This window comes from Serinus canaria, chromosome 2 (genome assembly GCF_022539315.1).
Source record: "Serinus canaria isolate serCan28SL12 chromosome 2, serCan2020, whole genome shotgun sequence".
NCBI classification, from domain to species: domain Eukaryota; kingdom Metazoa; phylum Chordata; class Aves; order Passeriformes; family Fringillidae; genus Serinus; species Serinus canaria.
The window spans coordinates 128,035,642-128,061,455 of NC_066315.1; the positions used below are offsets into that span (position 1 = coordinate 128,035,642).

General features: G+C 42.5%; 1 protein-coding gene across 1 annotated transcript; it reads right to left on the reverse strand.

Moving 5' to 3' along the window:
• CDH17 (cadherin 17) lies at positions 1–25,482 on the reverse strand. Its single transcript, XM_018911980.3, has 18 exons — positions 25,344–25,482; positions 22,620–22,689; positions 19,841–19,939; positions 19,033–19,170; positions 17,244–17,382; positions 16,031–16,189; positions 15,168–15,367; positions 12,707–12,838; positions 11,998–12,148; positions 11,100–11,315; positions 9,772–9,848; positions 8,324–8,515; positions 6,910–7,154; positions 5,058–5,188; positions 3,942–4,178; positions 1,916–2,032; positions 1,693–1,809; positions 1–832 (listed from the first exon to the last, which is right to left on the reverse strand). Exons 2-18 carry the CDS (start codon positions 22,662–22,664, stop codon positions 726–728), a joined length of 2,502 nt encoding a protein of 833 aa, XP_018767525.1. The 5' UTR covers positions 22,665–22,689; positions 25,344–25,482; the 3' UTR covers positions 1–725.
• Positions 25,483–25,814: the final 332 nt, after the last annotated feature.

Consider the following 25,814-nt stretch of genomic DNA (forward strand, 5'->3'; position numbering starts at 1 on the left):
CTAAAATCTTTAAAGAACATTTTTATTTTTGTCTTATATGTAGGGGCAAGAGCAATATTTGCAGCAGTATGATGAAACAGCATATTACCTACATGACTCGGCATAGGGGGATTTTTAACTTGGAAACTGTAGTGAAAGGCCATGGTGCTTTCACTAAAACAAACTGGTTTTATTCTATGGGATATCAAAAAAGAAAAATTGAAATGTCACATTGATAGTACAAATTCAGTATAATGTAAGCAGGCATGGCCCAGGGCAGATTACAGATTGCAACGAGTTTGGGATCTCCTTTGCTGAGAGTCAGAGAGATTCCTACAGTTTCATGGGGTATCTTCAAGTGTAGCATAGGACTATTCCCCAGTCTGCTGCTCAGTGACTTACTGAATTGGAAAGAGACAAATATGTGCAGGTCAGCGAAAAGTAGTCCTCTGTAAAGTCCATATTTACTTCAGGTGTCAGATGAAGAAGACTGGTCCCATGTATAGATCCCTGAAGGAGCTCAGCATTTGGTGTTGTCAGGAGTTAACATTTTAGTCAAAGCTGATGAGCTTATTAATGGCTGCTGCTAAATGTTACATACCTTTTATGTTTTGAGGCCAACCCCTGGGAGTCTACTTTTGCATGTTTTTTTCATGTTTGTGATAGTACCTCGCTGGGCTTCGGAAGCTTCACAGTTCACTCATTCACAACCCAAAGGGCGGGTTTGTCTCTTGATGAAACAGTCATTAAGTCAGTCTGTTGAGTTCAGCATTATCTTTTGCATCCTTGGGATGGCTCTTTTCTTTTTTCTCTTTGTGTCTCATGTGCCAAAATGCACCCGCTACGATGGCACCTGAAAAACAGAGAGTGTTTGTCTGTAAAGGGAAGAGTAAACCTTCTGAAAAGATGTTCCAGCAAGGGCCATGACACTGCCCTGTAATATCCACAGTGCTCTACTTCTTGAACAGAAACAGCTTTGAGGAGGGACCATGCAGCATGGGACCAAGAGCATCAACCCAAGGCAGTGCTGGGCAGGATCAGATGCCTTGGGGCTCAGAGGCCTTCCCTCAAAGGAAAACTCTTTCTCTAGGGTCTGACCAGATGGAAAAGTGTCTATTTTAGCCCCCCCTCCCTCTGAGTAGGGATCTGTATGTTTGTCTTGAGATGCAGTCCCATATATATATATATATATATATATATATATATAGCATCATTTGATCTTTTAAAATCACGATGAGCTCATTATACTGTACATACAATTATTTCCTCTTTATCAGAGTTAGAATGAATATGAAAGATGTAAACCTGCAAATCTGAAATAGGAGAATAAAATGATGACTATAAGCTGCAGGTACAGATACCAGAAGTAGGAAGCTTCACTATTTTCACTGTAGTCTGAATGCCCAAGACAAAGCTCAAATCCCCCCCCGACAGGCAAAGGGCAGTAAGTAGCAATGAAATGACACTATGCTACAAGTTCAGCAGTTTCTTCTGTCCTAGCTGGTTGTTGTGCCATTGGATGTTTTTCTTACAACCAAAACCTTAGAAGTTTGCAGCCATCATGATACACAATCATGGGATCTTCCCTCTTTCACTCATTCTGCAACATGCTTGACAAGTCTTCACCCAACAAGTGAATTCGTGTCAGAAATGCAGCAGCACCATCATATCTCAGAGGTCTGCCTTCACATCAGGCAGGAAGAAGTGACTTACCAATGATGATCAGGACTCCAAGCAGAATCCCAATTGCCTGCCCAGTGGTTGGCCAGGAGTGCTGACGGTCTATTTCGATAAAACATGAATTTTCACTGGAACACTTGCAGATGCTCACTGCAAAAGGAAATGCCATGAGGTTAATGAGAAGTTTAGTAGTCACATTTGGTTATTTATAAAGGTAACTGCTGTCTTGAAGATAATAGTTCTGTGCATAGAATACCTTTAAGATTCACTTTGTTTTCCAAAGGCGGTTTTCCATTGTCATTGAGTATTATCGGAACATCATACGCCTTCTCTTCAAAGTTACCATGCTTCAGGGACAGGTAAGCATGAGTAGCTGTAAGTAGGAAATGGGACATTCACGTCAGCACAAGAAAGAAAGTTAGTTCAGCGTTCATACCTGCTGCAAGTGATCTTTTTTTTTTTAAAGGCTGCTTTGCATATGATAGCAATTCCTGTTTTCCTCAATGTCTTCCAGGGTCTCATTGGTTTGCAGACATTAAGTAAAAAGGGAATGCCTAGAAGCCTAGTCTGGCCTTCAGCATACTATGACTATAAAATTTCCTTCCTAATTTCTACACCAGGCCAAATCTGATCTTGGGTAGTGCTACACTGATAGCATCCCATCTAAACCTGGAATAGTCCCCTATACTCATAGAGACCACTATGAGCTTAAATTGTTCCCAAGGAAATGTAGGACAGACCACCCTTCTAGTGAACTTACACAGTCACATCTAAGACTCTTTAAAAACTGGAAAAGGTAATAACAGCCATTGGGATCAGATCAAAGGTCTGTGGATGTGAGTGTCTTTTCTCCAGAATAAATGGAGATTATGATAAAAAGCAAGCATGTGTTTTATTTCCTCCTCCCTCTCACACTTTAAACATTTTCAGCTCAAGGACTTCTTGAGCAAGATGTAATTTCTTGCTTTGAACTTGTAGAAAATTTCTGCACAGACAACACTCTGAGACAGCAAGTTCCCAGGTCAGCTACCTCCTCATTCTATCTGCACTGTAAATAACACCACAAGCTTCACTTGAGGGTCCCAGATTTGTGCACTGGAAGAGAGAGCAAAGGATGAACCCTTGGCCACCCTGACCACAGCATTCATAATTTTATGTCTCTCTATTGCATTCTTTCCCTACTGTCTTCCAAGATAAACAGTAGTAGCTTACTTTGCTACTCCTATACACTTCCTTATGTCAGGCCATTCCATAACTCTGATTATCCTTGTCACCCTATCTAAGCCTGTTTCCAGTTATACTGCAGTTTTATGATAGCAATGGAGTTCAAAGCTCCATCACTATCAATTATAGATTTATACAGGGTCATAATGATGTCCTCAGGTTTCTTCTCTGGTTGTTTCCTGGTAATCCTCAATATTTGACCTGTTTATTTGCATACTGCTGATCTCACATTTCCATGGAACTGCTTACAGTTCTCCTTCCTGATTCATAATGGCCAGGGCAACACCCATGATTTCAAAAGTGAATTTGGGAGTCCATGGTTCACTAGCACCTGTGAAATTTATTGTTCAACCAACTCAGTCTTGGAAGACTATTCTGAAATTCTTCACATTTGGTTCCTATTCAAATAACTTTGTATAATGAGTAAACTTTGCCTCCTCATTGCACATCCATATGTATTGAGTTATGCAGATCTCAGCAAAAAACCTTTGGAAAACCACACATGAACTCCCTTCACTTCAAGGGCTGACTGTTTACTCCACGTCCAGAATTTTAAATTATTATTTATTCTTTCATAACTTTAAATTTTGTGGCAACCCAGCTTTCTCTAGTGGGACAATTCATCAAACATGTTTTATTAATTCAGACAGACTCTATCGGCCAAGTGCTTATTTATGTGTTTACTGTCCCCTTCAAAAAGTTCCATTCACTTTGTGAGGCAGGACTTCCTTTTGCATGAAATGTCAGAAATGTACAGTTTGCAAACTGCTCTATTTCTTTTTCAGTAGTGAATTGTGTTCTTTAAACACACATATATTTCGTACTTAACATGCTTCTTCTATCAAAAAGATTCATAAAATTATAGCTTGCAACATACTGGGTTTTATCTCTTGCAAAAAATAATTAATGACTTTGATGTTCTCAACAACCCAATTCTTTTTCTATGTGGAACACTGGTTATGTAATAATAACAGTGAAAAGGAATTCTGTAATTCTTCATATTCACCAGAGTACCAAGTGAGTCCCATATCATTGTAAGAAAGGCTGAATTAGCTTACCGTTGAATTTTGAGATTTCCCAATTATTTCTTGCATTCATCTCATCCGCAAGGGAAAAAGTAAATTTTGAATAAAAAAATTGTTCATCAGCATCAGTAGCTTGAATGAGAGCTCTCTCTCCTCCACTGACCGGGTAGCAGAAGAAAGTAGGATAATCCGTAGCTATTTGTGGGTAGTTGTCATTCACATCACTCAAGTGGAGAATCAAGAACACTCTGGATTTCTGAGCTGCATTATCTGTCGAGTTTAAGAGAATGCAATGTTACTTGCACATCTTGGATTTACACTCTGGGCTGTTGCATTTGCAGCTGTCACAGAGGTACACCATCAGATAGGCAGTGAAAGGTGGTGTTCTGTCTAGAGGTGGCAGAAACAAGGTCTCAGGAGGTCCTGAGGGATTTGTGGTAGCTGCCACTTCTTTTTAACAAGCATTTTTTATTTACCACCAGCTCTTACTAGCTACAGGGAAGGGAGGAAAATCATATCTAGTAATCTGTCATATCCATCATGTTTGGCAAGCAGTCACATCCACAGTGACCAGTGCTCTTTGGAACACTCTTAAGTATGAAATGCCTTGAGTTTCCCACCCCTTTTCTATTTACAGAAAACACAAGCCAAATTGAAAGATTTAATGGCTGGAAATAGAAGTCCTAATATATTTCAGACCTGAGACAGTATTTGTTTTAATTATAACAAAATGAAATTCTGTAGAAGGTTACAAACATACTCTCTAATTTCAGGAAGCCTAGCCATACCTAGGAGAAAGACTAAAATCTTCATTGCTGTAGAGAAAAAAGCGGCAGAAAATATTGACACTGAAAACAGTGAAAAAATTTGAATCTTCTCTATATGTCATGTGGTTCAAGCAAATATAAGACCATACCCAACTTCATGAAAGCTATTTTAATCCTTGTTATCAACAGCATCAAGATTTCTCCAAGAAATTTAAATTCTTAAGAAATATATACTTCTAAGGATACACCACAGGATGTATATCCGAGATTACATGTTTCAGTACTTTTCATGGGTTTAGTCATGGTAGGTATGATAATTCCTCATAAAAGAGTAAGGACAGGGAATTCCTCTGTGTGTATATTTAGTTGTTTCATCACTTACTTAGCTCTGATGCAACAACCTCTACTGAGTATGTTTCTTCAGTTTCTCGATCCAAAGGGGAAGCAGTGTACACCTGCCCAGTAGCTGAGTCAATTCTCAGCCATTTTCTCACGTCACCTTCCAAGGAGTATCTTTGGAAAGAAATAGGGGGGGTAAAATCATATATACTGTTCCAAACTGGGAAAAAATTCCAACAAAACAAATACTTCTTTGTTGACTTTATGTAAGCAGCTTGATTACAGTTGTACTCAAAGAGAGGGCTCTTGGAAGAGTCACAGTACTACAATACTACAGCCAACCAGGAGACACAGACAGAGGGGACAGAAGAGAGGCCAAAATCATCCAGAATAACAGTCAGAGCAGAACCACAGAAATGCCATCTCTGCTGTAGCCTGTGTGCTTGCAATTCCACTTTCCTTCTAAATGGGGAACCTGGGATAACACCGAGCTTTTAGTCCAGAAGTGTGATTAGTCCAAACCCCATGTCCATCTCATCAGATATTGGTTTGATGGGGGCAGAAGTTAAGGGCTGGGGGTCAGAGGGGCCAGTGCAGCCAGGAACACTGCTGTGGATCGAGAAGGGACCAGGACCCCAAGGAGAACTATGGTGATTGTCTTCTGGCAGTCTGGAGCAGCCTGCTACTACCATTGGGGCAGCCTTGGAACAGAGTGTGCTTTAAGCATCACCACATAATTCATTGTTTAAAAAATCACCAAGGTCCCTGGGTATTTACTTACATAAATTCAACCATGAACATATGACCCAGTTAAAGCACAGGCACTTGCTTGGGTAGAAGTGACCAGATCTTCTCATTCAATGTTTTTGTTCTTTCAGTACCCTTTACGCTAGAAACAGCATGCTTGTACATCTTCTACTTTTCATACTTTTTATTTTATGCCCTTTAACCTATTTTTAGGAGAAATGTGGTTTATGTATAGCTAAATTCCTGTCATGTGTCCCTGTCATGATCCCCCAGAGCTTCTGGACTATGTGGCTCACTTTCAAACTAGCTTGACAGAAGGCCAAACATGATAAGTTCCCAAAAGTTAGGGACAAGTAGAAAGCCAGATGAGAAATCTCTGGGAATAAGAACCCACAGGAGGCCTAAGAGTCACATTGTGCAACTCCATTAACCACTTGGTGTTTTGCTGAATTTTAGTTAAATTTGAAGAACTGTTTATTTTGAGTTGATCTGCTCAGCATTCCAGCTGGGAATTGTACTGCAAAAGTCACAAATAACTCCTCTCTCTGACTCTGCTGTGTGAGGTACATTTACACCATGCAACACAGCACAGGAGTTGTCTTGCACAGAGCTTTGCATCCACAATAGAAAGAGACGTGTCATCTCTGACAGCCAGGAAAGAAAATTAATTCTTTTTCAGTTGTAGACTTGAGGATGTGCATTTTGGTGGAGAAAAAGTTGAGGTTGTGCATTTGGGTTGTTTTCTGAGCGACATGAAGAGCAGCTACTCTTCTACTGGTTCAGGAGTAGTCAGTATATGCCTTATTTTTTTGATAAAGGCATTTTAGACATGGAACCTTGTTATTCTCAGTCCAGCTCTACCTTTTTCCTGGAGATATAAATTAGCCTGCTTCCCTTATGGTTTCCTGTTTCCAGGCTGATGTTTGTCACAGCACAGAAAGAAATCTGGTCAGAAAAGTACTACCCGGCTGCAGGTGGGTCGCTGGCCCCTACCCCACCACACATCCACCTTCTACTGGGAGATAAGACTTCTGTAAAAACAGTATTTTTCCACATGCCAAGTATTGGGCATATTTTCCTTGCATGTCCTTTAGAACAATTTTTCAAACTCTAAATTCAATTAATTGATCTCAGTCACTCTTTTTTACCGTACAGAATCCCCTTCAGGATCATAGGCCTCCACGGTCATGACCAAGGTATTGACAGGAATGTCTTCAGACACTTCTGTTTTGTAAACTGGCTTCTGGAAAGCAGGTGGCTCCTCCACATTTGTCACAGAAACTTTTAACTTGGTAAGAGAGCTCGAGTTGTACTCCACGCCTTCCACCAGAGGCTCGGGGTTTGTGGCGTTGATCACCAGGTTGTACACAGACATTGTTTCAAAATCAAGAGCCTGGATGAATTAGAAAAAAAAGGGTTCATGAAGCAGTGGCTCTGCTGCTTTGGGGAGCTCCAAGGAGAAACTAAAAAGTCCCCCTCTCCTCAAGGAGGAGACTGTGTCCCAAATACAGGCAAAATAAAGGAGAGCTGTCAGGAGACAATGACGCTGGGAATGGTCCATTTAAATGAAACCATATGCTTGTTTAGAGGCCTCCTCAGCAACTGCATTTTCTAATATTGTTGCCACCTGCCCGACTAAGTTTAATAACAATATCCTGTTTACAGAAATAGTATTTATAGCTCTGTATGAGAAGGCCTCAAACGACCTCCGGGTGCCAAAAGTCATGCAAGGGTTGTTACACTACAGAGTTTCTCACAACTGCCTCCTTGGGAAAAAACGAGGCTGAGGCTGATGCTGAAGACAGCTCACCAGAGGCTGCCTCTGCCTGCACTTGGCCTGGTGGCAGCACACCAGCTGGAGGCACACAGTAGGGCACCCCTTGGAAAATGAGGGATAGTTTTCTGGAGCTATAGTCCAAGCACCTTTGAGAAGGGTCATTTCAAAGGGAGAGGAATTTTGTTATTGAAATTCATGGATGCAGCAAAAAGTGCTCCTTTTATTCCTGTCTCCAGCATTCAGCATTCAGCTCCCCTCACCAGGAACAAGCTGCCTCTCCATGCTGACATGGAGACGTGCTGGCTACACTTGTACCTTGCTTTGCAAAGGCCACTAATGGCCAGAGCAACTGCAGGGAGGAGAACCTGTCCCATCACAGCCCACCACTACCACCACACCCCATGGAAACATTAGCTGGCTTTTTCTTGTCCAGAAATGCTGCTGCAAAATCACTCAAATAATGTAATTTTTTTGTCATTATGGTGCATAAAGACCTACTTCATTGGCCAGAACCTGCTCTTCTGGAGAAGCAGCCAGCAGCAGAGCCAGTGGAGGGAGCTGCTGCTGCTGGTGAGAGCACAGCAAAGGCAAGAGGATAGGTGTGTGTGAGCACTGCACAGGCACAGAGCCTGAGTCCAAAAGTGGAGCCTCCTGCAGGCTGCACCATGCTTAGGGTGTCCTTACCCCACACCAATCAACTCCCTCCTCATAAATCATTACAGGGCAGTAACTGTGTATGACAAATAAGTAACACTAAGGGAGAAGAATAAAATTCATCTATTCACCTTGTTAATCCTGATAAACCCTCGGTTTGTTTCAGAGTCTGTCTCTATGGTGAACGTGTTGTTTGGATCACCTTCCTTCACTTGGTAAATGATGAGGGAGCTCCCTGTGGCAGGTTCATCTCCATCAGTTGCTTCAATTTCTAATACCACACTCCCTATTGGGATATCTTCTGCCAGAGTCACACTGCCATACTGAAGAGAGAGAGTTGTCATTGAAACATGGCATACCATTTGTGGATAAGAACTTCAGCACAACCATTGGTGGATAAGAACTTCAGCACAACCACAAGCTTGTGGCCCACGTGTGTGGGAATATTTTAACCCACAGCAGCCACACAAAGGAGGGAAGCTCTTTAGCCACACATTTATTGTAGGTGATGGGATCTATGTCAGTGCTATTAGTACAGCACCAGTCCCAAATCTTCAGCTCCTCTGTGAAAACCAGTCCATGATCATGCAGAAGGGATAGTACAGCTTCTCTGTACCCTGGGAGCACCCTGGCCACTCATTGTCAAATATTTGATTGCTTCATGTACCAAAGGTTATTGCATTGGCATCCCAGCTCTTCTGACTCTTTCATGTGTGCCCTTGCCCAGAAGCCTCACCTTGAGACCAGGTCCTGGACCAAGACCTTGACGTGGGATGGTGTAAAACCTGCTCTGCAGGCACCTTGTCTGCAGGACACTGGGCTGCCTTGCCATCAACAGAGAGCTGAGCAATGCAGTCTGCAAGGCCCAAAACCCAACACAGCTTCCCTGAAAGGACCACTCTGCCTGAGAGGCCAGACACCCACATGTGGAGTGGTGGGAGCTGGGACACCTCTGTGTAAGTTCTTCAGCCACCCCAGTGTCTGCCAGGAGGCTTGAGCCATCAGGCAGAAGTCATGAAATGTCTGCAGGTCTCTACCAGATGCCAGCACCTCCACCAGAGGAAAGGCAAGAGCTTGACACCTATCCTGGAATCAGGTTTGGGCATGGATCACTGGACCACTGTTTCTGCCCAAACCACACTGGGCTTTTGATTCCCATTTACCTTCTGGCTGTTTTGGGTACACTAGTGCTGTGACTGGAAAGGTACTTGGGAGATGCCAGCTTTTTTTCAATTTAGCTGTTTGATTAATTTTAAAGCCTTTTCTTCCCCTTTCCCTTCAGAACTTGCATTTCTGGAATAAACTACTTTAATAGAAAAATGTCTTTCTGTACAGTTTTCCACTGAGCAAATTACCTTAAATTTCATAATTAGCTGTTAGTCTGCCCCATTGCTCACTGTCTAGATAGAGCTTATATGCAGACTTGCAGCAATATTTTACCTTTATTTTTACTAGTAGTTACTCTGTTCCTAGTTCTGTAAATGGTAGTTTCCTGCTGACATCCTATAGACATTGAAGGTATGCTCAAACACTTGTCAAAAGTTATTGGAAGATCCAAAATGGTGTTAAAAATACTCACATCTGAATTTTTAAAGATGGGGATTTCATCATTGATGTCGATGACATGTACTTCCACATTACAGATTGTTTCGAATTCTGCATGGAAAGAGACAAACAACGTCACACCAGCCTTTCTGCCAAAAATAACTCTCCTCCAGAAGGGCTCACTGTGAGCAAAAGTGAGCATTGCCAGATTGCCCAATCTAAGCACTAAGTTGAGAGAAGCACTTATCTCAGCTATCTTAGACAATGACAGCCTCACTCTCTATCTTACCATTGATCTTCCCCATTTCTCCAGCATTGTCCCATCCTGTCTCCCTTCCCACACTTTTTAAAACCACATCTGTTTACCAGGATGATGATAGCTATGAATTGTGTTAGCTGTCTCAGTATCACTTTTCCATGTCAAGAAGTAAGCCCTGGGTTGTTAATGCTCCCTTGTCCTCTTGGTCATCAGGCAGCATCCCCAGTTTTGTTACAGGCAGACTTCAGATTCATGTAAATCTAATCACTACCTGAGCAGGGGCACCCATAGCAATGGCAGGCTGTGATTTTAGAAGCATAATATATCCATATATAGATGGATTTTAGTGTTTTACGAGCATGCCTCATGAGCTGAAAGTTAAAGAAAATTCTAAACCACATTGTTTGGATGGAATTCAAATAAGCATCCAAGACAAATCACCAGCTCTCTCCCTCTGGAAGGTTTTCCATCATCTACCAAAATGATGCCATTTTGTTTACAGGCATCTTTCCATGCCAGTATGCCAGTTCCTTCCTGCACAAGTTTTGCCTCACTGTAGGGATTCCAGCACAAAACTTTAAGCTTTGGTATGAAATTTGATTTCCTTTCCATTCAGTGAATCACAAAGGACCCATGACAATTTCCATAAGGGACAAGATAATTTTTGAAGTTTAATTTCAGCTTAACATTCTCTTAATGTTTTAAAATATTATCTGGACAGTCTGAGCAGCTGTGTTTAATTTCTTGGTTTTTTTTTTTTTTGTTAAGTCCCCTTGAAAGATCTGGGGGAAAACCACAATCATGATCTCTTCATTTTTTTTCCCCTGTGGAAGGAAATCTCTGTCTGAAGTACTTGTTAACAAGCTTCCCAATTTAGCCACACTCTGTCCTAGAGCTGCTTCCCTTCCATGCTTGCATTATGAATCATGATTAATCTCCCTGCATCTCAAGAACAGGACAAGTACCATGCCAGAGCAGGGCAGCTCTCAGTGCTACTGCCTATTCAGCAAATCCTCCTTGTCTCCCCACATCCCGTAGACACTGAACACAAGTCATGCCAGTGTGGACAGTTATTCCAATGTGTAACAGCAGGCATTGCTTACGTGGATCTGTCACCAGGACCTTCAAGAAATACTTGGCTGAATCACGCTTGCTTAAGGAACGGCCAGCTAATTGCAAAGTCCCAGTGTCTTGCTGAATATAGAAGAGATTATCTGAGGGAAATTCAGGTTCCTGACTTTGGATTTGGAAATGCAGACGAGAGTTAAGGGTGTCCTTCTTATCCATGTCCGTAGCAAACACGGTGCCGATATTACTGCCTGTAGCAGAGCAGAGATGGGAGTCAGACAGAATGCAGTGGTCCCGTGTCTCCACAGAAGTACACGGTGACAACAGTGGGTAGAGGGGCAATAAAAATAAAGCTGTATGGAAAACACTTCAATGGACATGCAATCTTTTCACTTCTGGGAGTTTTTGCTTTAGCATCCCAACATGCTGGTTTGGGGTCAGGGCAGACCAAAAGACTGTAACAGCAGACTCCTCAGTCCTGAAACCAAATAACTGATGTCAAGACATTGGAAGATTTTGGTAATGGTCCGTTGAAGTCAGAGGCATTATGCTGGAGTTGCAGCTGGATGAGGGAAAATGGGCTCATACTCCTTTAGGAACAGTATTTCTTGTATTGGTAATAAAAGAGGTGTCTTTCTTTGCACAGTCTGAGCAATTATCCAAATCTGTGATTGAGGGAAAATGCAGTTTTGCATTTTAAATAAAACAGCATTTTTAAAGTAGGTGTTTCGGGTCTGTCTCTCTCAGGTTCCTGAAATCCTTTCCACAGGAATTATTGAAGGGAAAACAGGAGGGCTATTTGCGCAGGAGAATATTTCCCTGGGACAGCCATGTTTTAATCTTTGGGATTAGAATTTCTAGCTTCATTCACACACAGCTGGAAACAATGGGAATACAATGAGGTGTATAAATTAACAAAAGCTCTTCTCTTACCTCCCTTTTCATTTTCTTGAACTTCAATTACGGTGAGGTCCTGCTGACACACAGGAGGATTGTCGTTGATGTCTTCCACAATAACCTGAATTTGCAAAGGCTTGTCCACCAGTTCTCCTGTGTTATCTTTTGACACCACAAAGAATGTATACTGCAACAAGAATATAACAATTAGATGGTTTGAATGTCCGCTGTGACAATATTTTGCATTTTAGATGTAACTACGGGAATATGAAATATCCTCTCATGAGTTTGCTCAGTATTTTCTCTCTGTTTAAATAAGAACTCTCCCATCACCCCTTAGCTTCTGAGGGCTGAGTTCTCAAAGGATTTTAAAATCTGTGGTCCCCAAGGTCTGAAGTAGATCTGAGACCTCCAGATCTCCTTCACTCCACACTTCCCACCACGTGCCTCTTACTTGTGCACCTACAGCTCTGCCACAGCTGGTCCATGCTGTGCATTGTACATGTGCTGTGGGCAGTGATTGCTACTGCCAGACCCACTCCAGGGAAAGAACCTGAAGCCTCCTGTACTTTCACATATATCACATCATTTCCAAACAGAAGTGACAAGAAACAAATCTTTTACCTATTCTCCCCTTCCCTGTCCCCCTTCCTTTCTGCTGAGCTTTCTCATATTTACTCCCACACCAATAGTCAGCTTCCTGCTGTGCTCTCTGCCATCAGGGAAGTTTTATGCGTTTACTTACATTATCTCTTTCCTCCCTGTCCAATGGTTGGGTCACATAAATATCCCCATTCTCACTGATGGAAAATGGGAGCCTTGGCAGATTTTCTTTTTCAAAAATGCCATAAATTACACCTGGTTCATTTGACTGCACCTAAAAAAGCCCCAAAAATAAGTCAGGATAGGAAGTCAGAAGTGTAGAGTGAGATTCAACAGGGATTATTTCTGGACCACAAACAGAAACAATTGCATTCCTGCTAGCTTCATAAACCAAAAAATTAACAGTTTGGCAGGCTCTCGGGTTGAACTGCAGAAAATCAGACTGATAATCCACCTCTGCTCTCTGAATTGTATGCTGAAGCCACTTTACCACAGTTCCTCCATCTGCCCAGATGGGATACAACATGTACCTTTTTATAAAAGGATTTGATGAGATGGAGATAAATAGTGATTATGAAGAAAAAAACATTATTTTCATTTTAATATCTTGATACTAACGATTTCCTCTCGTAACACTCTCTATTCCTGCCTGTTGTTTTGTTTTATTTAATTCAGAGAAGTGGAACAATGAAACCACTAAATTAGAAGGAGCTGCCAACTCCCTCCAGGACAGACAGGTCCTGCAGAAAGACCTTGATAAATTAGAGATGGGCAATCACCAACTGTATGAAGTTTAATAAAGTGACAGATTCTGTGCCTGGGATGGAGCAACCCTGGTTGTATGTATAGGCTGGGGAATGAGAGGCTGGAGAGCAGCTCCCCAGAAAGGGACCTGGGGGTCCTGGTCAGTGGAAAGTTGAATATGAGTCAGCAGTGCCCTGGCAGCCAGGAGGGACAACCCTGTCTGGGGGGCATCAGGAACAGCATCGCCAGCAGGGCAAGGGAGGGCATTGTCCTGCTCTGCTCTGAGCTGGGGCAGCCTCACCTTGAGTATTGTGTGAAGTTTTGGGCACAACATTATAAAAAAGACATTAGGCTATTCGAGAGTGTCCAAAGGAGGGCCATGAGGAAGGTGAAGGGTTTGGAGGGGAAGCCTTAGTAGGAGCAGTTGAGGAAACTTGATTTGTTCAGCCTGGAAGAGACTGAGGGGAGACCTTAACATCCTCGTGAGGGAGGCAGAAGGATGGGACTGATCTCTTCACTTTCTTGACCAGGGGCAGGACTTGAGGAAGCTCAGCTGGGGGAAGTCTGTGTTAGACATATCAAGAAAAGGTTTTTCACCCAGAGGGTTGCTGGGCACTGGCACAGGATCCCCAGGGAAGTGGTCACAGTACCAAGCCTTTAGTTCAAGAAGCATTTGGACAATGCTCTCAGGCACATGGTGTGACTCAGGGTGTCCTGCACAAGGCCAGGAGCTGTACTCAATGATCCTGACGAGTCTCTTCCAATACAGCATTCTATGATTCTGTGATTCTGTGAAAACAAATAGCTGGTACCTATCTGTAAATAGGTGCATGAACTCTCTTTATATTCATCAAAGCTTATGAGGAAGGCTCTTTTCTGGTGTGCTGCACATTTAAAATGAAATGAAACACCCAGACTGGTTAGTTAATGGAGTCAGTATTAACATTTATGTTCTACATAGCAGCAACTACATTTCATTTTCCCCTCGGCAAAATCAACATGACATTGGCTACCACATGAAATGTTATATAGTAGTAACCCCAAAATGGGTGCACCCTTACATTCTAATCTTCCTTCTACTGTTTTCATTCTGCATTTCCTTGGGCTGTCACTGAGAATAGCACCAAGCCAGTTACTCTTGTGAACAGGATCCATGGAATTCTCCCATGTTTAAGGGATGACAGCATTGGGGGTGTCATTGCCAAGGCATTTTTCAAAGTCAAATATTTCTGAAAGGCTGTTGGCCTGTTAGTTAATATGTACTGATGTATACACTGCTATTGGTCTGCAGTTATCAGCAAAATATTTTGTGCTTGAACTGTGAAAAGAGGAATATTGGGAGTGCAGGATGTGAGGGAGAGTATTTGAATCCTTTCAAGGTACTTTTGATGCAGCAGTTGTGCTGCGTGATACAAAACCGGTCACAGCAGTTGTCCCTGGGTGTGAGGGAGTGCCCACAGCAGGGCTGTTGTGGAGCTGGTCCCCTGCCCTGCTCTTCTGCAGGTGGAAGAAGTTAACCACAAAATAAGCTCCAAAGAACTCTTGGTTTGCTCAAAGCCTGGAGGACCTGTGACTGGATTTTGGTCCCAAACTGAAAGGCAAAGTTCAGTCACTAGTGTTTGTATTGACTGTATCCCAGTCGCCTTCAAACTATTAACTTTTGTGCTAACATAAAATCAATGAGACCTCCACTAACAATCATTTCCAAAGGATGCCGTGTTAAAAAAATGACTGGGAGGTGTCAAAGTCCTTCTGAAGAACCTGGTGTTGGATGCAGTGGGGACAACTTCACAGTTAGTTGAGAGGAAACAACTGCGTGGTACAACGAGAAGTTCAAGGGGTGTGCTCAGGGACTCTACCTTGCTGATGTTGACAGGGTGGACCTGGGTTGAGTTTTCTTTGATGTAGATGATGGGGGGAGCTTTCCACAGGCTCTCCTTCACAGTGATGATCACATCAACACTGCTGGTGAAAGCATTCGTTGTCGTCCCTGCCATGTCCTTCACGGAGACTACAAGTATGAAGGTGTCCTGCTTTTGAGGATCCAAGTAATAAGAGCCTAAAAACAGAGCAAAGAGTGAAGAGAAATGACACAGAGGCTGTGGGGGCTGTTCATCTGCCCGTTCCCTCCTACATGCACTATGGTTCTTTAACTGCTTCAGACGTACTCCTTAGATGGTCCTTTGGGACAAACCTCAGCAAGCCACTTCCTCTGGGTTCTCTGAACAGCATAGCACCATGTGCATGAAATTATATGAGGCCTCTGGGCTGTGGTCTCATTTTGTGCAGAGGCATCATTGAACAGCCATTGCCCCAGCTAGGCACTTGTTCAGCCCAGCAGAATAGATGGGTGTTTCTAGTCATTGCAATTTGGTTGGGATCACATGTCCAGCTGCGTTTTCTCTGCATTTTTCATGTTACTGCTTTTGGGTTTCTGGATGTCATGGCAGAGAATTAATTCCAAATACGACACAGTGTAGTCCTGAAGGCCAGAGGATCCACCTCTCTTCTCAGTGTACTTTTAGATCTCAATCTCCATTTCTACTAGCTTCCCTTGAATTTGATGGGACAAAACACAAGTTCCCCAAAACCAGAGGTTTAGTGGAGTATGTCCCACATACATTTATTCACGACGTAGCATCAGACCCATGTTGTTGTTTTGTTCCTATGCATATCCCAGAACTCATGCTTGCTCTTTGCAAACAAGAATCTTTTGACCTACCTGTCCTGCTTGGTGAGATTGCTCCAGTTGCATTATCAATCTGGAAAAGCATTTCATCATAAGGGTTGGGGAAATGATGGAGAATGCTGTAAGACAGCTGTGCATGGAGAGTTGCAGGATTGTCACGGTCAGTGGCATGGACATACATGAAGGGCTTGCCTGTTTGGATTGGAGAAGAAACAGTGGTAAGAGAAGAGACTGACCCTTAACACATAATCCATTCAAGCAAAGCTCTCAAACCAGGAAAGCAACTTATGCATTGTTCCATAATGCATCTCTCATGGGAAGCCATGAGCAGAGGTTACACTGCTATATGCCATCCCACAGGTCGACCCTCCACCAGTTCTCACAAAAATCAGTTAAACCCAAAGCACCTTGATAAAAGTGGTGCATGACCTGTGACACAGATACAATAAAAGAACAATTATACAGTGAAAAAAAATGGAGATACCCAGTACTATAAGTCAACTTTTACCTTTTGCACACCAGTGCAGCCTTCAAAGTCTTTTTGACTTGGATACACAGAAGAATATACAGTAATGTGTTTCAGAATATTTTTTTGATCCCATGGAGGTTTATATGCATATTATTTAGCAAAAATTTCTTCTTGAGTCCATAACCACAGCAATAACAGCTGTATGAGTCCTTTGTTTTATTTCCGAGATGTAAGTCTCAACCTACTGCTCTTTGATACTTGCATGACTTTTGGACTGGATCACTGCAATTCATAATTTAAGACTCTCTTCTAAATGTTAAGGTGTAGCCCATGTTCTGAGAACATCATTCATGGTAAGCACATACCCCATATCTACCCTGGCATTTTCTTTCACTGATATGTAAAGACTCAGATAGTGTTAGCCTTCTCTTTCTGTACAGTCTTTGGTAGCCTTTAAATCTTAAACCTCTTCTAGCATAAGGTTTTGTTGTTTTTTTTTTCCCAGAGCAATGTAGAGAGCAGCATTATTTGTCTGTTAAGTGACATTTGCAAAGAATAAGCAATAAAAAATATATCTGATTGCACTTATCCCTTTACACAACATAGTGGTCGCCTCTTTGCCCTTTCCTTATATTACAGAGGCTTTCATCCTTATTTTGTACAGTCCTGTAGGAAGAAAAACTGTTCTTTTTTCAACTTGTGTAGCAACCACTTTACCTTCCTGCCAAATTACCTACCTTCCTCTTAATGATAATATTCAATTATGGTGGCAATTACCTGGACGAGAGTTCTGCCTCACTACTCCGTAGTACTTTGTCTGGTTAAATTCTGGTGGATTGTCATTGATATCCTCCACATTTATTGTAACAGTATAAGGACCCTTAACTGTCTTTCCACTCTCATCCAGACTTTCCACCTGATCCGAAAAAAGAAGGAACAGCAAGTAAATCTTTTCATACAGGTAGGTGAAAAGCAGAAATTAATATCAGGATGTCAGATGCCAGGTCACTCTCACTGTCATGCAAATCTGGTGAGAGCCACCACTGGGTAGCTCCACATACAGGGACAAATTTGCCACTGTAGCTCCCCGACAAAAATTTGTCACAGTATATAATGCCAACAAAATGAAATAACCCACTCCTGCTTCTGATGACAACTTTCAGAGGACAATTTCCCACTTCCAGTTTCAGCACACTACTTGTATTTTTGCACAGCTTAGAATTCATGTTTTTCTTTAAAAAACAATATATGCTTTCTAGCAAACAAGGAGAAAACCCAACATGATATAGGATTTATAACTAATTGCCATTATGAATATAAATCAGAAAAATAGTCTGATATAAGGGTTAGTAAAGAAAAATTAATTCTTAATTCTAATGACTTTTTTCACACAATTTGACTTATTTTCCAGCCTTCTTTTACTTTAAATTACCAAGTATATAATATATCTGTCACACTTCATTTTGTTTGCACATAATAGATAAAATCATGATTATTTATGACTAACCAAGCATAACTTTTCATTCTGTCATCACTTTTTGCCTATAAATGATTCACATGCTTAGGGTTATTAACTGCTGGGGCTAGGAAATTGTCCTTTCTAATTCCAATCTAAGGGTGCTTTAGAGCTGAGAATGTGAAACCATGAAACCTGAAGTGATAGACTTTAGAAAGACTGCTAAGGCTGGCTAAAAAATCATCATGTACTTTGTCTGTTCAGATACTGATCCTCTCATGATCATCTCTTTCTCAGCTGCTAGTGCCTCAGAAAAAGACAGCACCATTTCTGATAGGGTTTAGGAGGACAAGGCTACACTGAGACCCAAAGACTGCTCCATTCTCAACTGTGCTTGCACTAGTGAGATCCTCATGAAAAGAGTATAATAGCAGGACAAGCACACAAAGCTTTTTCCTCTCTTGAGAGTCCAACACCTGCCAAACAGCTTTCTGCTGTTATCTGACAGAGGTTAGATCTGTGCAACTCTGCCTAAATATCTTTCACTCACACTGCCTCACAGAGTCACAGAATATTCCCAGTTGGAAGTGACCCACAAGGATCATCAACCCTGAAGTGAATGGCCCATACAAAGATCAAACCTTGGAATTATTGGCACCATGCTCTAACCAACGGAGCTAATCTCAGTTTGGCACCATGTATATTATAAGCTTTCTAAATTATTACAATAGTTAATTTTTCCACTCCAGACATGGAACTCACCCTATCAGCCTTCAGGGATAACAAGAAAAGCTCATTCATGAGGCTAGACTTTACTTCCAGTCAAGTATTCCTCTCATATTAGGAGAGTTAAGGGGTTGTGTTGGCATCAAAATTTTTGTTTCCTGAACATAGCCTTCCTCTGCTAAGGAGGATTTTCCTGTTCAGTCTTTGAGAGCTACAAAACCGTATGTCTTCCAGCAAATCTTGATATTAAAAATTAAAAACCTGCCTGTAAACATAGGCAAAATACAGGATTCCAAATTCCAACAGATTTCTCTTACTATCAGGTATAACAAAAGGGGGTGGATGTGAATACTTCTCCCTTCCTATTTTTCACTGAGTTTTTACCTGCAGCTTGTGCACTTGTTGGGTCTCCCAGTCCAGAGACCCATTGATATACAGGATGCCTGTCCTCGGCTCAATGTCAATAATTCCAGCTTTTTCACCAGACGTTCTGAAACTCACAGCAGGTGGCTCAAGTTTGAACTACAATGGAAAAACAAAAAACCAAAAACAGTGGGAAAAAAATCATCATTTTTTCAGCATTTTCACCATAATAAAAATGATTTCATGCTTTTGTGACTTTTAAAATCTATTGCCAGCAATGTGTTTGGCTGGGAGAATGATATTCCAAGAGTCTGCTCAAAAAAGTCTGCTCTTTTCTGATCCTCAGCAGAGGAGTTTTCACATTGTTTCCTGAATGCTGCAAGAAATCCCGACTGCAGTTTGTTTCCAAAGCAAATGTCTGCTTAGGACAGGCTTTGTCTGAGCATGGGAATGGAAAAAAATGACACACATCCTCCATTTGCCTGGGAGCTGGATCTGTCCTTCTGTGGTTATGGCTTTGGGAGGAAAACCTCAGAGTCAAAGGAAAATGATGACACAAGTTACATGGAAAGAAATTCTCCAGGAATGTTGATTTTATTAATCCCTGTCTTAGGATATCCTCTTAAACATGTGTTTGAGATGGGGTTGTCTCCTGCTCTTTGCATGTAGACTCTTGAATTCCCAGAGAGAGGAATTAAAAATTAATTTTGGATCCTCTTGAGGGACTGTTCTTCCCACCAGCACAGACACCACAACACTTCACACGTGGTCTCTGTGTGCAGGCTGTGGGGTTCTTGACCAGAGTGGACAACACGAGACACTTGATTACCTGGTGAAGGATGCGTGGACCCCCTCCCTCTTGAACAGAGAAGTCCATGTCCTTCAGAGGCCCAGTGACACTCAGGCCCTCCAGACAAAGCCACATAGCCTGTGAGAGAGAGAGGGAGACAGAGGGCTGGAGGAGAGCAGCTGAGGGATGTCTGCTGCCACCACACACAAACAGCAGCTCCCCACCCCTGAGCCTCCTTGAGCTGTTTTGCTACAGTAAAATGGCAGAGCCTCTTCTGGGCTTCCACTGAACATCTCCAGGCTCTTTAGCATACCTAATTTTTAAAAGCAGTGAGATTTATTAATTAATTAGAGAACAAAGGCTTGTGCCCCGCCCTTTTCTGACCACTACACAATTAAATGAGATTGGATCTACCTTGAAGAGCAAACAGAAAAAGGAAATAGATGAATGTGGACTAAGAGCAAAAGGGAATTCATAAAATCATTGCTGGATCTCCTCTGTGTCCCCAGTGGGACCATTCATGACCCATCCAAAAGCCAAAAAGCCCGGTGACAACAAGTGTGTCTGGAAATCAAACATCACACCTGGGGATGAGTAGGAGCTGTGGCTGCACCCTTTGTAATTTTCCCAGTAAATCAAATATTTTTTGTATGTGAATGAGGTGGCTCTCCCGGGGTTCCTACAGCACCCCCTCAGTGCCACAGCCATCTGGGCAAGCCACTTGAGCCCTGTGCCTTCACATCAATTGCATGTGCATGCAAACCACAGAGAGAGCAAACATGTCCTTCAGATCTTTGGCTTTTACCTGATGGCAAAAATGTCACACATACCTGTCTCAGCCTCTGTTTTCATCTAGCAGCTAGCAATGTCCTATGGGTTTTTTTCTTCCAAATTTTTATGAGGTTTTTAACCACACACTCCCCAGTGCCCAAAGACCTCCACACTCCTGCCCTATCATTTCAGGGCTGTGCTTGCTTCCAAATAAAAAAGCCAAAGCAAAAATGAGCCTCTCAGGACAGGCCTTGCACACAAGACAATTCACACTATGGTTCAGATAATCCACCTGTTTCTTCAAAGGAAAGACCAAGATTCCCCATATTCCCTGTCTTCACCACCTATCTTGACAACATTGAGGATCTCCTGTCTGAATAACAGCTCCATTATTTGGCTGCACAGGTAAAGTTTCTTTTCTTCTATAGTAAAAATTGATTTTGCCTTACAGATTTAGAGTACCACTGCCACCCTGTCCACCCCACCACAGAGTTGAGTGTGTGTTCTCTGCTACATGACATTTCCTCTGGATTTGATCCTATTGCTGCTGGGACAGCTATTCAATTTCTCACAGAAAAGCACAGTCTGCATATTACCAAGGGAAAGCTTAATTCTGCCTATGAAAAAAACATAGCAAAGTTCAGCACAATTCACCCTAAAGCACTGCTCTGTGTGTGTGTGCCACAAGTTGTGTTTCAATAATTCCATACTGTTCTTAATAACAGCCAGAGATGCTGTCCTGCTCGCCTACAAGGCTTTGTGACTCCTTTTGAGAAAGGGAAAAGCAGAGAGCGGGGGAAGGAGAGGGAGGGATGCTAGGGAACCACTGTTAGCAGAAGAATATCAACAAATGCAATCTGATTGTTATGCATCCAGGAAAACACACTTTGCAGATACCTTTTTAGTGTTTTTGCAAAATGCTGACTGCTGGCCAGGAACCAGATACCAGGACACTGAATCTGACCTGCTACAGATATTCCCATGTCACACAGGTTGGCACAGCTTGGCTCCTGGAGGCTTTTCCTGGGCTCATTTTATGGACAGATTTTGCTTTATCATGTTCCCTGCCAGGGAGGAACAAAGGCTGATGCTATAAAAACCAACAAGTTCAAAGTGCAGCCTGTGAAACAAGTAAGCGATATCGCTTCTGTTGATTAAAACTACTTTATGTGGACCATAAATATTTCCAAACATATTTCTACCACATGAATCACTTCTTCAGGAGCTTGAAAGGGAAAGAGGCTTTACCTCTTTGTCCAAATCCATTAATATATCTTCTGAAGATGGTTATAATGCTTGCAGAGAGGCTTCATGGGGGGGCCAGCACTGCCAAAAGCAGTAGCTTGTGAAATGGGAAGGGAAATGGGGGTGTTCACTGTGGCACCCCTCAAGGTCTCCATACTCTGAGGCTTTTTTTTTTACTGAACTTGAATTTCATGCATTTTTTCAATATTTTCTGTTAATTTCAAATGTGAAGTAGAAGTCACCACTGCTGTAGCCTTTAAATCTATTGCATTTAATACATAAGAGCATAATTAACACACTTCAGTTCCAGAAAATACTCTGAAAGGGATTCACAGGAATCAAATGATGAGGGTGCATAATTAATATGCATAGTTTAAGCTATGAGCCATTATATGTCTTAGAATACATTTAATATGTCAGCACATGGATTTTAATGCAGAACTCATGACACTGATGTTTTTGCTCTCTGGTGATTAGTTGCAGTATGTTTAAATCTTCTCTAGCATGAAATTCACATATTGGAAACAGTGATAGCTAAAGAGGAAGTGGAAGAGGGAAAACAAGTAAATTGGTGCCTTCTAGGCTTTTTGAAGTTTTTTTTCCTTAATGACTGAGATGTCTTCATAACTTGCTGGGGGGGACACACACCTGTGCTGGGGACACACCCAGAGTTACAGCCCCTCTGCTGGCACCAGGGCTGCCTGACCTGCGGGCTGGCACACCCCACGGATTGGAGCTCAGAGGCTCGCAGGCAACCTTTGCCGTTTGCTCACAGATAAACAAAGGAAACGCTGTAACTCACCGAGTGAATGAGGAGCAGAAATTGAAGTCCACACAGCTTAAGCATACTGGAATATGCTTTGTTTCAGCTCCTGCAAAGAGATGACAGTCACTTTAGCCCCACAGAGCTGGCCCAGGCTATTTGCACACCAAGGCAATATCTGAGTTTTCCTGAAGCTGCAGGGAGAGAGCTGAGGAGTGGGTCCCAAAGGAGCAGCTGCAGATCTGCTCTGCTCAGGAGAGATGAGACCACTGGTACCCCTGGGCTGCCAAGGAAGGCTGTGCCCATCAGGCTCTGCCTAATGGTGCAAGAGATGCAACATGTGAGACTGCCAGAGAGCTCTCAAAGACTGAACCTGGCACCAAGAAGCCGTGCAACCGCATTGTTACAGTGATTCTGTGCTGCAAAGCCATTCTCATTTCTGCTTTACAGGAGATGTACTTTTTTTAGATGATTTTTACTATAGATGTTGGCAGGAAATGCTATAACCACAAGAAAAAAGTCTTGCAGAGACTGCCCTGAGCTGTCTGTCTTCTTGTTCCAAAAATTCAAATTCCAAAAATTTCCTGAAGACTGCAGAGGCAAAGGAAGCCTAAGGTGTCTGCACTCCCTAAAACAGCATGGCTTCTGGAAACAAAATTTCCAAGTCCAAGGAGCACTCTCTGCCTCAAATTTCAAAGAAATGTTGAGCACACACTTCCACAGTTTATGTTATATCCTCCTGAAAATTAGATGGCTTTTGCAAAATGCTCTCCTACTTCCTCACTGCCTCCAGATTTTTACAAATGGGATGGGGCCAGTTCTGGAAGGAGGTGAAGCTGGCCTATTGTGCTGCCATCTTCAGTGGTTCTTCATGTTATCTGGCTCACACCTGCAGGAATCCTTCCACAGATCTGTCCCAGGGAGGCCCCCAGTGGGAGAACACAGGTTGGAGGCACAGCTCCCTCCAGGTGCCTTCCTGCTTGTTCTTCCCATCACACCATTTCCCCCCCTTCTTTTCTTTCCTCAACAGCTGAACAAAAAGGGGACCTGTAAACACAGAAACTGCTACCCACACTGCTGTTCTCTCAAACACTCATTCTAGGGCATGCCACAGGAGTTTCTCTTCCAAATCCCATTCTGAGCTGTGTCATACCCTCTGTGCAATTACAGCCTTTGAAATATTGGGCTCTTTCCTTGGGCTGGAGATAACTGTGTGGGTAGTGGAAGAAAATAATATGACACACTTTTGAAACCAGAAGTGATCAGAAAAATCATTAAATTTGTCAGGAGACAAGGGCTGAAACTGAGCCCCCTGTAGATGCTTGGCTGTGATGCCTTCTCAGTGGGTCCTTCCCAGACCTCCTGGAGCCAGAGGAGGTGGCACAGGCAGGGCAGACAGAAGGAGAATACACTTTGAACCTCCTGGAAGGACACTTCAAACCAAAGCTGTTGCTGATATTCTGGTTACACAGTCAATGAAAATTCGTTCTGTTCCTTTGCCTATACAACCTCTCCCCTCCCCTCCCTTCCTGCCACTCTCTTCTGAATATCTTGGCCTGTTCCTGCTACACTTAGTAGCCATGTGGGAGCTTCAAAAAGCTAATTCCTTATTAATTTGTGGCAGAAGGTGGGACAGAGTGCCCAAGGTGTTCCCTCTCCATCCTGTAAGACAGCAGTCTGTGCCCAGGGGCTCCCTGCAGGGTTTTGTCTGTCCCTCTGGAGGAGGCATGGCTGGAGGTGCCCCTTTGCCAGCCAGCAGTGGAGGAACACCAGGGAGCTAAAAGTACTGGGGGAGGCCATCAAAACAGGGAAAAAAAATGTTTGGGGTGGTCTGGGGTGCTGTGATCTGGATTCAGGGCAAAAAGAAGGAGCAACACCTACAGAGGAAGGAAAAAGTTTCAGGAGAAACACCCCACATTACTTTTGGGGACAGAAAATGCTGGCAAATTAATTGCTAAATGTGACTGTGTCATGGCCAGGTTCTCCTGTCCAGATCCAGCTACCAAATGCAGCAGTGGAAATTCAGCCATTTCACAGTTTGCATGACAAGTGCCTTTGATGTCCCCTTCTCTTTGAACATAAACATCATTTCCTTATGTCATTTACGGTGCCTATTTCAAGTTTTGATCAGTCCTTGAACATTTATTTTTGGGTGGAAACTGTTACCAAATCTCATGACCCATCTCACTGCCAAGGACCAAAACCCCAAAATCCATACTCCTCTGTCATTTAGAACGGAGTTCCAGTATATATAGATCCATAGAAAAGTTTTCAGAAACAGGCAGTTTCAGGATTAGAATAGCATCAGCTTAACTAAAAGCAGCTTGAGATCTGGGTTGAGGACTGGAGCCATATTTTCTCCTTCATTTTTAGCTTCATCTCAGTGCTATATCCCTTCCCATGACTGAGGAGAAATCTCTAGGATACCCATCATACAAATATTCCAGTGACTTTCAATAATAAACATTCAGAGAACAAAGAATATTCCCAGAGATCAAAGATCAGTAACAATCACAAGTATTTGGTTCCACGGAAAAAAATATTATTTTCTTTAGTTGATTGATTTCAGATGTTGAAATTCAGCAAAGAGAAAACAGAGAAAATTGATCCAATTCAAATATAAACCAGACCAAGCCTTAGCACAGCAGTCATCCATTTTACAGGGACAGCTGAGTTCCTAACACTGCCTGAAAATCCTCTAGCAAAACCCCAGCTTCAGCTTTCAAAATCTTTCAGTGAAATGTCAGTTAGATCATCCCTTACCTGTGACATGAAAAGCTTATTTTGCTCTAAAAATGCTTCTTTCTTTCAGCTGTGGCAATCACCTTTGCACGGGTTGGAGATGTCTGTTTGTGCTTATCCAGTTTATAGTTCCTCAGACTTGCCCTCAGAGATTCAGCAGCTCAAACATTAACTGCAGGACAATTATTGATTCTAATGACTAGGTGTGGTATGAAACAGCAGCCCTGTAAGGAAGCAAGGTAGCTCCAAGGTAATACACAGTCTCCAATATTTTTACATCCTTTGTGATTTTCTTCCTAATTTTTTTTCAGTCAGGCTGTGAGAAAAGAATATGCAGGGCATGGGTTGGAGGCACAGGGGAAGGACAGCCTTTCTGTGAGAGAGCAAGTGGAGAGGAGGGGGCAAGGGCCTTGAGTGGAGAGCATGTTGGCTACTTGCCTAATCACAGGAATAATTCACATTCAGAAGACAAGAATTTGGACATAAAGGTGG